Genomic DNA, 19,014 nt, shown 5'->3' on the forward strand with positions numbered 1-19,014 from the left:
ACATTTTGGACGCGCAAGGCATACCCGCTATTCAGTATCGGCTTTTACGCGTCCTTACCGCTTGCCGAAAAGGACGCATATCCCTTTCCGCCTGCCACATGTATATGACATGTTAACGATCGGATTAGCTATTCCCTCAGATACAGTAACGTGCGCCCAAATTATCGCCCTGTTAACCAGCTCATTTACCGCGTCTTTAACCTGAATATTTACCGCCTACCCTGTCCCTGGCGTTAGTGTGGTGTTCAGTCAGCGTACCGGACAGCGGTTGAGAAATGCGAGGCCCGCCTGTGTGTGTAGTGGTGCGTGAGCATGCTGACGCGATCGCCCAGCATCCCTAATGCTTTTATAATATAGAGAGACTAGCGGATTCGCTTGCCAGCCCTCAGCTTGGACGTCAGAGGTTGGGCGCTCAAGGCAACGGTGCCTACCGCTGCCTACAGCGGTGCCTACAGCAGCTTGGACGTCCACTGCCTTGAGCGCCCGGCCGGACGTCCAAGGTCACGGCTTGGACGTCCGGCCAGACGCTCAAGGCAGCGGTGCCTATAGGCGGGAAAGGTCCATGAACGGAAGCCGCGACCTCAGACGTCCAAGCGGCTTGGCGTTTGAGGTCGGGCTTTCAAGGCAGCCTTAATCAGCGGAGGCCCTTCACCTTGAAAAATAATGGGAGAGGGGAAAAGCAGATCAGCTGCCGCGGAGTAGGACTGAAGGATGCAGCATCAAGGACGCTCACGTCTCATCATAAGTTCACGCTTGAATCCCACGTCTGAGTTGATGAAACTATTTCTCCTCCCCACCCTCGTCTGCGTGGCTCCTCTGGACCCTGCCGGATCCTACCACCCTTTGCAAGGAGCAGGGGGAGGGAGGATGTCCAAACGCTCACGGAGCCCCACTTGACGTGCTCAGCAGCCCACTCCTGGCTTTGCATCCGAGGTCGGGCGCTCAAGGCAGCAGTGCCTACAGCTGCATACAGCGGTGCCTACAGCGGCTTGGACATCTGCTGCCTTGAGCGGCCGGACGTCCAAGCCACGACCTTGGCCGTCCTGCCGGGCGCTCAAGGCAGCGGTGCCTCCGATCATGGATGCCCGGATACAGGTGGGAAGGTCCATGAACGGACGCCGCAACCTTGGATGTCTGAGGTCGCGGCTTCGGTTCATGGACCTTCCCACCTGTAGGCACCGCTGCCTTGAGCGCCTGGCTGGACGTCCAAGGTCACAGCTTGGATGTCTGGCTGGGCGCTCAAGGCAGTGGGGTCTGTAGAAAAGAACCATCCACTTACCTGGTGGAATGACATTTCAAAGGACAGGTACCAGCGCAACCTGGATACTGTATAGGCGCTGAATATCGCTCTATACAGTAAAATGGATTGCGAGCGCCTACCGCTTCATTGATGCGCTTTGGACGCCGCTTGGATTTGCGTCTAATTTGAATACTGAATAGAGCGGTATGTGAACCAAAATATGAGCGCGGCAAAGGAGCGGGCCCCCAGCACTGCCGCACTGTTTCTTATGCGTCCTTACTGTATCGGCCCGATTATATTTATGTATATGGCTAATCCAGTTCTATTATGTACTCCTCCATGATGTTAACTTTAAGCTATTTTAGTTATTTTGGTTCCTCTCCACTCTATCCTCTTAACTTCATTCATTTTTCTCTCCCTTAGTCTCTCGCTCCCGTTCCATTCTTCTTCCCCTTTTATTGCCTGCTCCCCTCCTCCCCGTTCAATGTAATTTTCCTCTCTTTTGAGTTAACTGTAAACCGGCATGATGTGCTCTTCGAATGTCAGTATATTAAAAGTTCATAAATAAATAAATAAATAAAATAAAGAGAAAATGTAAGTCTTAATAAAAGTAATGTATAAAAAGGAATCTTAGCTACCCTTTTTACATGAATGATTAATAGCAAATTAGAGTCCAGTATGACCCCTAGGTTACAAGCCTCAATGGCAAATTTTAATGAACAGTCTCCTAAAATAGGTAAGTGTTGCACCAAAGAAAAAAAGTCAAGGCTCTTAGCCATATAAAAAAGTTATTTTCTACAGATCACTGTTATAATAATCCTCAGATTACTAATAAAAGAATAAAAGGAAATTCACTAAACCTTTTCACTGCATAAATATATACTAACCTAGAGGTTGTTTTAAAAAAAAAGGATGGCAGGCAATGAAGATCCTTCTGGTACTCCCCATCATACCAGATTGAATAAATCTGGGATATCCAGGTCCCCTCCCGAGGACCCAAGAGGATTGTAATGGAGGGAACATAATGCAAGGATAATAAAGAATGACCTCAGTGTATAGGGCTACTTTTTCTAATGATACAAATTTGAACCCAGAAATAGCCGCGTCTCTAATCTCGGGTGCTAGAAGTTCTCAGGAAAGATTAAATAACTAATAGGAAAGAGGACATCCCTGTTGTACTCCTCTTTGGATATCAAAACATTGAGAATGCCAACCATTAACAAAAATCCATGCCCTGGCATTTGTATACAATACCCTAAATACAGAAGGAATTTGTTGGGTACACCCAAGTATTTAAGTATGGACAACACAGATTCAGGAAACTGTCAAATGCAACGGATGACAAAACTATACTTCTTCCTTCTTGTGCCTTTAACAGACGGTCTGCCTATCAAGATGGGCATGAGGAGTTCAAGCCTAAGTTGGCATATCTTTGCAAGTTTCTGGACATTGTGCTGATGAGAAATGGGTCTATACGCACTGCAGTACATATATATATATATATATACACACACACACACACATACTCATATACATGAGTCTACATTACTTATGTTAAGGATTTCGATGTTTTGTTTGTTTAATCTATATTTGTACACTGCACCTTGTTATCCCCCTCCCAGTTCACATGTACTTTCCAAGCCTTACTGTTCAAATGTGAACCGGTATGATGTCTCCTACTAATACCGGTATATAAAAAAGTCTTTAAATAAATAAAAATACATATACATACATAAGAATTAAATGCTTCTAGCAAATTCCATGCCCATAAAATTAAATAGTCCTCGTAGAAGGGGGGCAACTTGAAAATGTTTATAAAAATCCAACTGATGTTCGTCAGACCTGGAGCTTTTCCTGGAAGTTAAATTCTTAATTGCTTGAAGACCCTTTAGTTCATTTTTAGGAGCCACTACCTTCCTCTAGCTTCTTGCAGTAAAGCAGGTAAACACAAGGAAATCAAGATGTTTTTCAATTTCAGAATTAGTGCCCTGCCCTTGAGGTTCAGCATATACAGATTTATAACATTTCTGAAAAATATTTGCTGTTTCTGAGAGAAAATATTACTTGGAGCCCTTGTTTTCATGGCACCAATAATAGTGGTGCTGATGGGATGCAGTTTAATAGCTCGCTAGCAGAGAACCAGGGTTATTTCTCTGGCGGATCTCATTGATTTCTCAATGTGGTCACATCTGAGAGTTAAGCTCATCCCTAGCCAGTGTAAAAGCTCTGTTTTAGTCAAACCATTTTGTTTATGTTGGACTTCTAGTTGGCGTATGAGTAGGCACTTTCATTTTTGTTTTATTGTTCTTTAATTTTCCCCAGGAATTTATCAGGGTTTATTATGACGAGAACAAAACACAGAAGAAAATCAGTTAAAAAAAAAAAGTGACTCATTACTTTTCCAGGTAAATATTTGAGTTTAGACGGTTAGAAGCCAGGACAATAGAACATTAAGCAGATTATCCCTCTTCACCAGCAACCCTCTCTACCCCTATCCCCTGCCTAGCATGCCCCTCTTTCTCCCCTCCTCTGTAATAGCGTTTGTCCTTACCAGGCTCCAGGCTTCTCCTCTCTCCTCCAGCAGCAGCTTCCTGACATTCCTATGCTCTGCAGCATTGCACTTCTATTTTTTTTTTTTGCACAGGGACAGGGAGCCTGCCAGGAAGTGCACAGGACCTGCTCTGTAATAGCAGACAGACAGCAGGCACTTTGGCTGCTTAGGGTATGAGAAGAGGGACTTTAAGCATGGCACGGGCAGCGCTCGGAGCAGCAGGCACTTTGGCCCACACTGGAGGCCTTTAAAAAGCTGCATCTGTAACTGGAGCAGCTTTTTAATCTTCCTAAAATAAGGGCGAATATTGGTTTAAACAGATTGGAAAGATTCGGGGAATTTATGGGTGAAAAAAGAAATAGTTTTAAACTGGAAACAAAGGACCCCCATGTTCTTGGTATCTTTTTTTTGTTGAGGTGACTGTAAAAGGCTTTTATACACCCACGTAGGAAACTTTTGGAAAGCAGTTCTAAGTAAGGGGTTATTATTCTGCCACAGGATGGTGAGGCTGGAATCCTCTAGATCTTCTCTAATTGAATAAAAAAAAAAAAATTCAGGATTTTCAGTTTCCACCTGTTCCTCAGTCCACTCAGACCAAGAAAGGATATAGTACTGTGATTGGGAGATGATCAGAAAGATAGCAAACCAGGATACCACAAGCTTTGACCTTGGATATCAAGGCATGACTACATAGGAAATAATCTTACTTTTAATACTATGATTTGGTGAACAAGTGTACTCTCAACTGTAGGTTATTCTTCTCTCCATACATCCAGAAAGATGGAAAATTTGGATCCCAGTCAGTAAACTTTCCAGTAACAGAATGAACCAATGGCAACTGTGATTCGTGAACCTTAGGGTTCATACAGATATTCCAAACCAGCCCTTATTGCTGAAGAGGAGGAGGTGTTTAACACCAAAAAAAAAAAAAAGATCTAAAAAAAGCCCACCCCCCCATGACTGGAATTAGGGCCATAAAAACAATTCACAAAACTAAGGTTTTCCCAAACAAGATAAGAAAATTCAGGGAAGAGCCTTGTGAAGCAGAGTACATACTTTATACAAAAGAAAGTTTTATCTGCTCCTCTTCCAAATGTCTGAAGTGGAGTACAAAGTACAATGCAGAAAATACAGCGCCCACTTATTCTGTTTATCTTGTCATACTCCACTCTGGATGTGCAAGTTTTATAGGAATGATGACTGAGTAAATTGCCTTTTAAGGAATTGTAAAGTTTGAGACCTTGATTGGGTTAGAAATACCACTTACTTTCCAGGACACTGACTTCTGAACCCATAACACCTTTCATCTAGCAAGATCTGATAAGGACTAAGACAAATGTTATCAAAATGTACACCAAACTTGGTTAAGCAAACTTTGCAGAGCAATACAGTAAAAGCTTAAGACAAATTATTGAACATGTAGTACTGTATCTAAATGGGGGTTTTGTGCTTTTAATTTGAATTCCACAAAAAAAAAAAAAAAAAAAATAAATCAAACTATTCCTTTCCAAAAACAAATTTGAAGTTAAATGCAGATAACAGATCATGCCCAGACCTTCCCTTAAAATAAAACCCCTTGCAGCCCTCTGCAATAATAAGATTTCTTCCAAATGCTTGTGTCTTTAAAGCACAATCCCAAATCATCTACCCCTAATCCAATGATTTCCAACCAACCCCATAAAAGCAAGTTACCCAGAAGAATAAATCCCCTCACAGGAACAGTTCCTTCCCCTCATTTAGGCAAGTGCACTATAGAATCACCACACCCTATTGCTTAGAGCAGGGTAAACTTCCAGTCTCAGCTTGCAAAAAACAAGGAAAAAAAAATCTGATCCAAGATAACTTAAAGCACCTCCCTGTGCTAAAAAAGTGCAATACTGCTGTGTCTTAAAACTGTAAAGAGTGGACGTAACGTAGTAAGAGTCAAGAAAGAAAAAAAAAACATTAGTCCAATAAACTTAATTCACATTTAGCAAGAGTAGAAAAACATCCAGAAAGGAAATGTACTGTCTGTGTCACAACCCAAAAGGCCAATGTGGAGGGAAAAAAAAAAAAAAAAGTGTCAGTTCTTGCATAAATAAAGTATCCCCTCCCCCCCCCCCTTAACTTCATAAGTGGTAAAATCCTATTTGCAGTCCCAGAACCAGGATTCTTTCAGACCGGTAATAGCACAAAAATAGCTATGTGGCCCAAGAGGAGTCAAACCCATCAAACACACAGTCCACACGCCAAATACTGTTCCAAAGAGAGACAGTTTAACAATCCAAAAATCAAAGTCCAGTTAGAAGAAGCAAAAGATGGGAGGAAAAACCCTTTATTTAAAAGCTTTTATAGACCGGTATTCGTGTGATCATCAAATCGGTTTATATGGAACTAGAACAGAAATACATTGAAACAGGGTACAATAAACTTGGAGGGGGAATAATTCAGACTGAGAAGAACATTGCAAATATAACTTGATGATGACTTCATAATAACTGCGCAGAGAGCATAAAAAAAATTTTTTAGAGGAGAGGATAAAACCATTTATGGGGCACCTTACTAAGTCCAGAATTCAACTTCTCACTTCCAATCACAAGTCTAACCCAAGCTATGGGTTTCAAGACAGAAGAGATATCCCAGCTGGCCAAGGGATCCCCCTATCTCAGAGCTTCCTTGGGTTTTCAGGATATGCATGGGTTTTCAGGATATGCATGGGTTTTCAGGATATGCATGAGAATTTGCAGGTCATTGAGACTCAGTAAATGGAAATCTCTCTCATGCAAATTCATTGTGAATATCCCGAAACCCCAACTGGCTGTGGGGTTCTCAGGACAGGCTTGGGAAGCCCTGCCCTAGCTCCTTGGAAACCTTCCTTGGTTTCTCCGACAAATCCCAAGTTCTCAGATCTTCTGCAACACAAGTCAAGATCCAAGCCTCAGTCTGGAGACTTCTTGACTTGAGAGAGCCTCAGCCCACTTTCCTTTCACTGCTCCATGCCTTAATGTCAAACTCTTCCTCCTCCGTTGTCTTGGGGAAGCATCTTGAAATTCTTTACTCCTAAACCCCTTAGGGGTAGATCTTAAAAAAGTACGCCAGATTTTATAAGATACGTGCGTAGCCGCGCATATCTTATAAAATCCGGGGTCAGAGCGCGCAAGGCTGCGCAAAAATCGGCAGCTTGCGCGCGCCGAGTCGCGCAGCCTGCCTCCGTTCCCTCCGAGGCCACTCCGAAATTGGAGCAGCCTCAGAGGGAACTTTCCTTCCGCGTCCCCCCACCTTCCCCTATCTAACCCACCCCCCAGCCCTAAATCCCCCCCACCTTTGTTGTGCAAGTTACGCCTGCTCGAAGCAGGCGTAACTTGCGCGCCGCCTCGCCATCCCCCGGCACAGGCCGCAGTGCCGGGGGACTCAGGATCGCCCTCCCGGCCCGCTCCCGAACCACCGCCACGCCCCTGGACCCACCTCAGACTGCCCCCTGACCCCTCCCGCCCCTTTTACGAAGCCCCGGGACTTATGCGCGCCGGCGGCCTATGCAAAACAGGCACGCAGGGCTTTTAAAATCTACCCCTTAGTGAAAGGTAATTCTTCCTCTATCACCCTAAACACCACCTTCTAGAACATCCCTTGAGCTGGAAAGGTCCCCATGTTCAACATAGCACATAAATTCTAGTTTACAGTGATGCCTAAGCTGCCTTACAAAGAAAAATAATCAGCTGAAGGGTGTACCATTTAAAAAAAAAAAAAAAAGTTACAAGCAATGGCACTGCAGCCAAAGACACACAAGCTGTTAGTTACCACTTCTCCCGCCTGATCCCAAAGTTAAGAACCAGACTAATCATAATTTAATGGCCAATATTAACTCCAGCAGCATTTTCTTTGCTAAAACTGACCACTTCTTCAGGAGTGTTGAATATGATTACCTTTCCTTTATGAATGACCCTTAACTTAGCTCAGTAAACCATCATGTACGAGACACCTTTCTGACCTATTGCCATTTAACTTCAGTGTGTCCTTATTCCTGGTTTTTGTATATACTTAGTAAAGTCCTAGAAGATAAAAATCTTCTTCCACTAATACAATAAATCTCCTTTCTGCTGTGCAATGTCCATGATATTTTGCTTGTCCGAGAACTTATGAAGGCGCACAGTAATCACCCATGGCCTGTTATGTAGTGGGGCTAGGGTTCTATGGGTGCCATCAACCCCGATTTTGGTTTCTTTTTACTTCCAGGTCCAGAAACTCCAAGCTGCCATCTTGCCACAAAATTGGTAGGGTGTGAACCTTCCACCAGATCTGGCAGGCCCAGAATGCAAATATTATTCCTATGATTTTGATTTGAGATTGTCCCGTTTCTTATCAAAGGCTTTACATTTTCCTATAACATGTCGATCTTGCAGCCATAGTTAGTAAGCAAATCCTCCAAGTCACAAACTCTCAAAATCTAGAGCAATTTTTCCTCCTCTTTCCATACAGAAGAAACCAACTGTGCCTACCTTCTCCACAACTATTCTCTAAGGTCATTAAAAGTATTGGGCCGGATTTTAAAAGGGTTATGCACATAAGGTACGCGCGTAATCCTTTTAAACCCCCCCTGCGCGCGCCGAGCCTATTTTGCATAGGTCGCGCAAGCCCCGGGACGTGCGTAAGTCCAGGGGCTTGCAAACAGGGGTGGTCGGGGGCGGGGCCTGTGTCGGGGCCTGCCGCACCGGCGCGCGTAAATTACTACTGCCCGGAGGCAGTAGTAATTTTTCAGATAAAGGGGGGGGGGGGGGCTAGATAGGGCCGGGAGGGTGGAAGAAAAGTTCCCTCCGAGGCCGCTCCGATTTCGGAGCGGCCTCGGAGGGAACGGGCAGCACGCGCAAGTTGCACAAATGTGCACCCCCTTGCGCGCGCCGACCCCGGCTTTTATAAGATACGCGCGTATCTTAAAAAATCCAGCGTACTTTTGTTCGCGCCTGATGCGCAAACAAAAGTATGCGCACGCTGTCTTTTAAAATGTACCCCATTAATTCTAACCTGAGAAGTTTTACAAGAACCTTGTAATCCTTTCCACAGATTTAATATGCAGATTAGGTGTTCCTTTCCTCTCTATTTGAGGAAGAATCTTTGCTGAGAAACATGCATCTGGCCAGAGTAATCGATCCATCACTTACCCTTTGTTTTGTTTTTTTGCAAGCTTTTCAGCCCAAACTTGGCAATTGATCTTTTGGGAAACTCCTAAGCCATTTCAGAGGCATTTCAAACAGTCCACAGTTGAATAAACTTAATAAAGTCAGGGGATGAAGTGGGAGCTGAGCTGCTGCCACTCCCTGGTCTTCCTTTCTGATGTACTAAAGATCACACCCCCCTGTTCAACTATCCCAAGTTTCTGTCCTCTTCACAGTTAGTGATCTAAATCTCTCCACAATTGTATGTTTAGCTTCAATTGGACAAACAGTCTGAAGGCTGGTAGATTAAAGATTATTACATGAAATAGTTCCAGTTTTTAAATCAAACTTTATTCTCTATTTAACAATTAAATATTATATTTTAAAAATTGAAAAAAAATTGCAATGTATCAGACAGCATGATGTAACCATGTACTGAAATCCTGCCATTTATCATAAGGTATCAGCCAATGGCAAAGCATTTTTTAACAATTTCCAATGATGCACTATAGCCTTATCAAATCAACTATGGTGCCAAGAAAACATTTTTTAAAGTTGCATTAAAAAAAATGCAAACAAGAAAAACCTGCTACTCTTAAGGATATTGATGTAACAGTAAGAGACATTGTGATTCTGGAAGAGTTCCTGGTTTTAAAAATAAACACTTCTGCATGGTATTGCAATAGTGCAAACTTAGATTTTCTGCATCATGACAGGAATGCAGTTCTAGGTACTGTAGATGCACTGGTACCCACTAGGAGTACAGAACTGCACGTAAGGTCAGAAACCCTTTATTCCCACTATTGCAATATTACATTAGTTTATACAGAAATATTCTTAAGTGCTCTTTAATAGCCTGGCCTTTGAAACCAGATTGCGGAATCTTTTGGTGTTACAATTCTTTAGATACAAGACCATATATATTATGCTGAAGTTACTATGGTTATCTTACCATGTGCATCTGTTGCTTATAGATTTCACTAGCAAGAAAACCACTCTGTCACCCCTACTGTTCTATGTAGGACACACCTATTGACAAATACCAAACAGTATACCACCAACAATGAAAATATGCCAGATCTTTGACACTTCTGCAATACAAACGCTTTTTATAATATACAAAGTTAGATATTACTTGTTCATTAGTGATCTAGTACAATTCCTATGTATTACACTCGCCACAAACCACATCAAAACTACTATCAGGTCAATACAGTAAAGTGCGACCGCGGTTACCCTGCTCCTAACCCGCTTTCTACTCACTTTTCGGCCGCGTTAGTCCAACCCGCGATACACTATCCCCTTTAACCTACTCTTACCGCCTCATTAAATCACCGGGTAACCCCTTCCGCCCGCGGCATGTATATTACATGTAAACGATCGAATTAGCTATTCCCTCCCATACAGTAACGCGCGCCCCGACTATCGCTTTTTTGCCCTGCCGTTTTGCTGCGCGTTTAACCTGCTAATTTACCACCTACTCCTACCCCTGCGTTAGAGGCAGGGGTAAGGGTAGACAGCAAACTTTCCCCCAAAAGGAAACCTAAAAACCTAAAATCCCCTCCTCCCGAAGAGACTTGACATGTTACCAACTTACTTTTTGTTGCTTTCAGCCCCTTCCCTTCTCTGCCGTCCTCCGGAGGGGGCAGCCGGCGGCGAAAGCAGCTTGCAGCGGCCCCCCCCCCCCCCCTGCGCAGGTCCCAGGTTAAAGTTGGGATCCACTTCCTGGTGCCTGTCATTTCAAATGTCATTTGAAATGACAGGTACCAGCGCATCCAGGATACTGTATAGGCGCTGTATTAAGCGCCTATACAGTAAATGGGTTGCGTGGGCCTAACGCGTCACTGACGCTTCTTGGACGTGGCTTGCATTTGCAAGCTATTTAAATACAGTATCGAGCGGTAGGTGAGCAGGACTGTGCATGCGGCAAATGCGGGTGCGCCCGGCACTAACGCAGCTCTTCCTACCGCTCCTTACTGTATCGGCCTGTATGTAAGGAAGAAAAAGAGCTTCATTCACAGCATTTATGTGTGTACCCAGTGATGACCGTCGACGAGTCTAAAAGTTCACTGTTCAGAAACCAAAAGTTTAAATGTCCTAAAGAGTACTCCGCCGATAAAAAAAACAAACAATTTTTGGAGTTTAATATCCTGCACAACATTTGTGCTACGGAGCAAATGAAATTCATAAGCAAGTCTCTGAAGCAGCACCCAAATTCCATATAAAGGCACAAATTATTACAGGTTGTTGGGCCTTTATATGGAATTTGGGTGCTGCTTCGGAGAGTCGCTTATGAATTTCGTTTGCTCCGTAGCACAAATGTTGTGCAGGATATTAAAAAAAACAAAAAACAAACAATTTTTGGAGTTTATCGGCGGAGTACTCTTTAGGACATTTAAACTTTTGGTTTCTGAACCGTGAACTTTTAGACTCGTCATCAGTCATCACTGGGGACACAAATAAGTTAAGTGCGCTGAATGAAGCTCCTTTTCTTCCTTAAATAGTAGTTTTTATGTGGTTTGTGGCGAGTGTAATAAATAGGAATTGTACTAGATCACTAATGAACAAGTAATATCTAAGTTTGTATATTATAAAAAGTGTTTGTACTGCAGAAGTGTCACAAAGATCTAGTATATTTTCATTTAGTGGTATACTGTAGGCTTACAGATTTCAACCTAAAGATTAAGAGTCATAAATTGCAGTGTATTTATCAAAAACAGACATTCAATTTTTTTCCAGTCTAAGATTCAAAAGGGGAAAGATGTATGCAATGGGGAAAATGGTCCTGAGGACATACTTAGCCAGTCAAGTTTTCTAGACATCCACAATGAATATGCAAAAGATGAATATGCACAGATGGCAGTGTGCATGCAAATCTATTCGGGATATCCTGAAAACCTGACTAATTGGTAGCCTTCGAGGACCAAACCGCCCACTCCTGCCTTAAGGGGACTGCAAGAGAGACACAGCCAGATACATCTAACCTTGAAAACCGTCAACAGATCCCTGGTATAGCTGACATTCTTAGAATTGTTCCCACATCAAAAGCAGCAGCTCAGCTAAAGTCAGGATTTTGGGTCTGCACTGGAAGCACATTAATTACAATAGACCATAATGCAGAAAGCCCTAGCTAGTTTTTGCTTTTGATACTAACAAACCCTGCACCCCCCCCCGTGTCAGGTTTTCAGGAAATCTACAGGGAACATGCATGAGGCGTGTTTGTATATGCATTGTAGACCCCATGCAGATTTCTCATTGTGAACATCCTGAAACTCCAGCTGGCTGTGGGGTGACTTACCAGGCTCCCCAAATCTGTCCTACTCATACATTACAAAAGATGCGAGCTGTTTAAAGTTTCCTTCGATTTGATATCCTGCTGCCTCGCTATATGCCAACAGAATGGTTACAAATCAGTTCTAATACATAAATCATGCATTGTACCCTCCACTCTCGTAAGAACACAAGAAATTGCCACGCTGGGTCAGACCAAGGGTCCATCAAGCCCAGCATCCTGTTTCCAACAGTGGCCAAAACCAGGCCACAAGAACCTGGCAATTACCCACTAGGGATGTGAAGGAAACAGCTTTGATTTATAATTGAAAGGTGGTCGAAACAAAAACAAACAAAAAAAAATTCAGGTTTTGGTTCATTTGCTAAACTGAAACGTTTTACCCTCCCCATGGCCCCCTCACATGGAGCACACTTAAACCCCTTCCTTGGGAGTCTCCAGTGAAGACAGGGGCAGGAGTGGTTCAGTGTTGATCCTGCTCTGGGTTGAAAATGGTGCCAGTGCTTTTTTTTTTTTTTTTTTTTTTTTAAACAGCCATAGAACAAAATGGCACCAGTGCCATTTTCCATCTGAGCTGGCGGGACAGGAGCAATTTAGGATTCCTTCTGCCCATTTCTTAATCTGAGACCCCTGCAAAAGGGATAAATGTGGTCCAGAAGTGGAGGGCTTAGGGGAAGGCATTTCATATCTTCATTTTTTTTTTCAGTGACTCTCTCGAATGAAAGTCACATTTTTTTTTGTAATTTTTTTTTTTTAAATGAAATGAAACCAAGTGTTTCACCATGTTTTTACATTGGTTTTTAATAGTGTACACCCCCACATTCCTTGGCTCCACACTCCAGATCCCCTGCCTCTCACATAATATTTTGTCTTGCCTCACCCCACACCTCGTCTACACAAGTCTAACTCTTCATTAATACACCAGAGATATGCTATAGATGTGTTCACTTTTGAAGTGATGGCATAAGTCTTTTGCAAGTATTTTTGCATCTTAAAGGAGTTAAACAAGAGAGTAGTGATATTGCAGTGCAATATGGGGTACATCATGAAGCCTTCCAGCATTTAAGAAGGGCTGGACCAGAGGGTGGATGTTGGGAGGTGGGGGTGTTTTCTACTGATAAGTGGTTTCTAAATATTTATCCATCAGGTTGCTTTTCTCCAGTTGCTCAAAATGCTTTGTTGAAGTAACTTTCAGTTTGCTGCTGAAAAGAAATAGTTCCCAAACAGCAAAAACATGAATTTGTACCTGCCATCAGGAGGAGGTAATCTGTGAACATAAGAAAAGGGCCATCCTGCATCTCAGGAAAGAACGCATCCTCTTATCTGACTTGCACTGTGTAGCAGCAGCACACCAGAAAAAGGGATTTTAACCAGAAAACAGATCAGATAGGACCTACAGGCCTTAAGACTATTATGCTTAGGCAAATTGAAGGTCTGCTTTACAGGACATCTGCATACATTTAGTGCAATATATATTCATCTTCCCCTCCCCCCCCCCCCCCAAAAAAAAAAGCCATTTGCCTTTGTGGTTTGACACCTCCATTTCTCCCCAATCATGTACTATTGCTGGAGGTGTGTCTCCTCCAAGCAGTACCCTTAATTTATTTATTTTAAAGTTTTTCTATACCGTCATTAAGTTATTTACCATCATAACAGTTTACAATAGGGCACGTATAGTAAAGAATAGATCGTACTTTACAGAAAGGGTGCCAATAGTATCCGGTAACAAACATTAAGTACTATATGGTTTACGACATGGAATTTTCATTGATGAAATTCACATGAGAGCATATGCGTTGATTTTCAACATTTCGGATTATTGATTACAATTATCTGAGGGGTAAAAAATAATTTCCAGGTGGTATCTGAAGATTATGTTCTGGGTGCCCTATGCCTGCTTTTCCTTATTTATTTGCTTGTGCCGTTCTCTTTGTAAAAGGCTTGTTTGAAAAGTCAGGTTTTGAGGTTTATTTTAAAAAGTTTATAATTTCTCTGGAGTCCTAGATCGAGGGGCATAGTGTTCCATAATATGGGACCAGCCAATCATAGTGGCTGGTCCCATATTATGGGAAGCCAGAAGGGTCTGCTAATATAGCTGCAGTTGTCTTCCCTCCCTCCCCAGGCCTAACTCAGGTCAGCTCCATTCTAGCATGCAGTGTATAACGTAAACTTATTATACCCATTATATTTTTCCCTCTAGAGAAAAGGTTAGATTTAAAGGATTGGTCTAAAATGCCTGTAAAAGAATGTTTGCAACACAGTTTTATAATAATGCACTGTTTTACTCAAGGCTTAAATTTACTGCACATTAAATAGAGACAAATACATTTTGTGGCACAAAAAAAAAACTTTTTGCTGCGTTTAAATCTGCCCCTAAACGTTCTCTTGGAGTCACTAAATTCCAAGAACAAACATGTTACGAAACCACAGCTACCATTATCCACTTATGCAGGCTTACTGGATGGACAGATATGAAGGGAGACAATTAAGGTGTGAGAGGAGTTTGAAAGACAGCAGCAGGACAAAAATTTTCTACCACCACTAAATGCAGATTTATTAAAAAGTCAGCCTTTTAAAATAAGAAAAGTAAAGAAATAGCAAACAGGTGACAGATTGTACATTGGGAAATTTATTTTACATTGTAGGTTTCTGTACAATAGAAAGTATGTTATGGGCTGTGGCCTGAGATGGGGTGCGAAAAACAGAAAAAAATCCCCCCCAAACTTAAGATCAGTTGGGAGAACAGGACAAAGATCCCAGGAAACACTGAAGAGATCAGAAAAGGTGGTGGTAATCCAGGCAGTTGGAGAAGTCTTTGGAGATGTGAAGTAAAACAGTTTATCTGCATGAAGATAAAGTTAGAAAACAATGTATTTGCCTGATGGAAGATTCAGAAAATGGAAACAGCGAAAGTGGAAAAAAGCATGCCAGAACCCAAAATGTGTGACATACCACCATACCAGCTGCAGGAAACAGCAAAAGGAACACTACACTACCCATATTTATGCACACAACACACACACGCAGCTGTATGAGCAAGTCACCTGGGATCTATTTCTCAAAGACTGTGCTTATCCCTACCATTAGAGTAGGAGAATAAAAGCTTACAAAGTCTATATATAGCTAGTTTTGTAAAACTGAATTCTCCAATTGCTAATTTATAACCTATTTTTCAACAAATTAATTACTACCCAGACATAAAATAAAATGAATAAAACTCTATAATGTTTTCCAAGTGTGTGGTTATGTTATAATTTTTAGACCTAAAATTGGTTCCGATATTTTATCCATCCAGTTCCCCCTGTCAGGCTACATTCATGAGTTTGAGTAGTTTGCCTGCATTAGTGTATTATGAATTAACCAGACACTGAGAAGTGACTGCCATCTCTCCATCACGGGAGAGATGCCATAAGAAAAAAAAAATAGTTTACCAGAATGTTAAGCTGATAAACCACAGATCAGAAATACTCCCAGGGATCAAAGTCAAACTCAACAGCACAAGAGGCAGTCATCAGGGAAAGAGGTTAGTATAAAAAAGGGGAAACAAGTTAGAACAGAAAGAAAAAGATGAACATTGAAGATTAGTACAATTAATTAAAAAAACAAACAAAATAAAAACCCTTCACTTCATGCAATACACATCACTGGCTCGAGCCAAACTCAAGATTACAAAAAGTTCCAATGCAAAACTTGGTGTAGATAATCATAATCTTTTTAAAAAAAACATTTTTGGAGAGAGCCAGATGTTTTCTAGGATTCTGAATCCATTATAGAAGAATTAGTGTGATTGTGAGTAGTCAGTTTGGGTAAGATTAAAAAGTTAAAGCATAGTTTACTTCTGTTGAGTATCTTAACACTAAGAAAGAAAATGCAAAATGTTATCAAGCACCTCTATACTCATTAAATTAACAAAATGCTATCGCTGTATAACACCAGATCATCCTGTGCCTCATTTGCATTTTCCTCTTTTTTGCTTTTGTAAATACAATTTTTATAAAAGCAAAATTGCATTTTGCCTGGTGTTACAAATTATACTTTCTCCTTCCAATAACTCTGCTACTTCCAGCTATCCCAATCTTTTACTGTACTGCTATTTCGATGAAGCTTAGTTTGTCTGCTTGAGAACTTTGCTTATCTTTGTCCTTGTGCCAATTAGTTTTGCCACAGCAGATAAAATAATCAGTTCTCTACATAGTACCTAGCATAGGTCTTATTCAGAAGAGCACTTATGATGGCCCAAACAGAAGTGAACCAAAATGGCAAGGGGGTGTAATTATCAGGAAAAATTAGAAGCATTAAATAGAGAAGACCAGGCAGCAGATTAATGGAGATGAAATAGGGGGGGAAAAAAAGGGGTGGGGTAGAAGTGAGTTTATTAAAGTATGAGAGTACAGCAGCAAGCAGGCACATGGCAGGGAAACATTTACATTGAAGTCATGTCATTGAGAGCGTGGTCCAGCTCCTCGCTGATTGCTTTGTACTTCAGTTTCTGAGAATACAACTCGTCTGTTGATGAAGAGGAAGGTGCAGGAGGAGGAGGGAACAGGCGATGGCATAAAGGTGGTTTTGCAGCAGAAAGTGACAGAAGGAAGTGGTGTGGTATTCAGCCAGCATAAAGTGAAAATAAAATCAAAACCAAATCAAGACAGAAAAGGAAAATTAGAAATGCAAGGCATTTAATGACATGGGGGAAGAAAAAAAAAACCAATAACAGTTTTCCATGCCCATGAAAACAGGCCAATATGAAAAGAAAGCATTTAAAGATTTAAGAAAAAAAAAATTCTGTTGCCTCAGTTAGTCCCCTACTGTTGATAACATGTTTGTAGAGGTCCCACTAATTGCAGGCAAGGGACAAATAAGTAAAGGCCATTCAAGATTATTCTTCAGACTACTCCAAACAGGTACGGACTTCTCAACAAGTTAATGCCAAGCACTGGCTTGCTTTTCTCTTTCTAAAAAGGTTATTTAAGGCCATCCTGAAATCCAACTGACTAATCTACATACACTTTACCAAAATCATCCTTCTGACATATAGCTAACAAGAAAAAATAAAAAAATTGCAATCCTTCACCTGCAGAGCTCTCACTTAGCTTAACCTGGCAATGCAGAAAGAGCTGTAGGGTTAAGGTTCAGCACCGCCGTTTATCAGCGCTCTAGTGGCTGAATGCCAGAAGAGGAATGAAATGGTTTTACCTCTAGTCAGCTAGAGCCAACCTGGACTGACAAACATGAAACTTTTCCTGACCCTTTTATTATCTCAGGCCATTAAAAGTAACGCGTCACCCTCTTGATGGTAAAGGATTAGAGACACATATACCTCTGAGCATGAACATGCTATATGGAACGTTTTGGTAACTGCTTGTGAACAGAATCATGTAAACACAGATGAAAAGAACAGGCCAGAAATGAGAGAAAAGCAACATACAAGAGCAAAACATTGTCCACTAGACCCTAATCACCTGCGAACAGTAAAATCTGATCAGATTACTAATCATGTCAAAAGTACAGGAACAGAAGGTAAAACTGGATTCACTACTCTGCAAGAAATAAGAGAAACTGATAAAGTCATACCTTCTAAGTCATCAATGGACTTTTCCAGCTTGGCTACTGTTCTCTCAGCAAACTCAGCACGGGTCTCGGCCTGTAATTAGATTTTTTTTTACTTTAAATGCTTTTAAGAGAACATCTGCAGGTGCAAAGACAGAAAAACCCAAAACATGCAGCAATATGAATTAGAAATTGACAGCCAATTCCAGGTCAAGCTTTAGTTCATGGTACTGTACATACTAATGACAACTTTCAAAGCCATTTATCCAGGTAAAACTGCACCTCCTTTGTCTAGCCAGAAGCGCACACAGTTTCTATAATACACACTTTTTTTTTTTAATCCAACTAAAAGGCATTTCTGGGGGCATGTTTAGGTGGGTAGTAAAAACAACAAACAAGCACTCAATGCTCCCACACTATTTTGTCCCTGCTTGGTTGCCCACATAAATAGCAGGTATCAAGTATGCAGGTCCACTTCAGAGCCATTTGTTTTTAAAAAGGAAAAAGATGTACATGAGCTTAAAAAGTGCCCATACACATTGCAAATGTTATGGGCTATTAAAAAAAAAAAAAAAAAAAAGGCATTATTCTGCCTGGATAAGTATTTTTACCCCCCCCTTATCTGAAAATTGGCTCTCTCAGAACAGCTAACATAAGCATTGGCTTTCACAGCATGCACACTGGGTTAAAAACCAGCATTCCTGGGGGGGGGGGGGTATTTTGAGACATTGAAGAGCCCACCTATGCTTGCATGCTATTTTACCCACAATCAATTAATTGCATTAACAGCAGGTGTAGCGTACATGGCCCCATACACAATTCCAGAGTCACTTTCCTTGGAAAATGACTTACAAGTACACATTTTCCAACTAGGCAGACTACAGAAAGTTGCCCCCATTGTGGTCTCTCTGAAAACTAAACTAAAAATGCCCAGCTTTTTTTTTTTTTTTTACAAGCGATCCAACTGGAATATTAAGAATCACTCTCACAAAGATCTGGTTTCAAACACAGAACTTATTAGGTTTGTAAACCAAAGCAAAATTAAAAATTCCTAAATGCCAAACAATTGACTAACAGGGGATTTCTCTCTCATTGCCACTTCCAATCTGCATTAACTAGTAAACCCCCCCCCCAAAGTAGAAAATGATGTTTCAGATAGATAACACCTTGGTTCAACCCTCCCCACCATGCATTGTTTGAAAAAAAAAAAAAAAAAGAAGTGTCAAACTTTACTTCAGCTCCTGAACTCCACCACCTC

General features: G+C 41.6%; 1 protein-coding gene across 17 annotated transcripts in view; it reads right to left on the reverse strand.

Moving 5' to 3' along the window:
* The window catches only part of TPM1 (tropomyosin 1), a 60,454-nt gene that overhangs the window by 7,100 nt on the left and 34,340 nt on the right, over window positions 1-19,014 (reverse strand). For 7 of the 17 annotated variants that reach the window (XM_029575456.1, XM_029575461.1, XM_029575452.1 and 4 more), the window contains one exon: window positions 17,781-17,850. In XM_029575456.1, coding sequence (XP_029431316.1) covers window positions 17,781-17,850 — 70 coding nt within the window. Of the gene's footprint in view, window positions 1-14,470; window positions 15,052-16,632; window positions 16,716-17,780; window positions 17,851-19,014 lie in introns of those variants that run through there. The other 10 variants (XM_029575448.1, XM_029575450.1, XM_029575447.1 and 7 more) reach the window with 3 other exon arrangements.

This window comes from Rhinatrema bivittatum, chromosome 13 (assembly GCF_901001135.1).
Source record: "Rhinatrema bivittatum chromosome 13, aRhiBiv1.1, whole genome shotgun sequence".
Taxonomy (NCBI): domain Eukaryota; kingdom Metazoa; phylum Chordata; class Amphibia; order Gymnophiona; family Rhinatrematidae; genus Rhinatrema; species Rhinatrema bivittatum.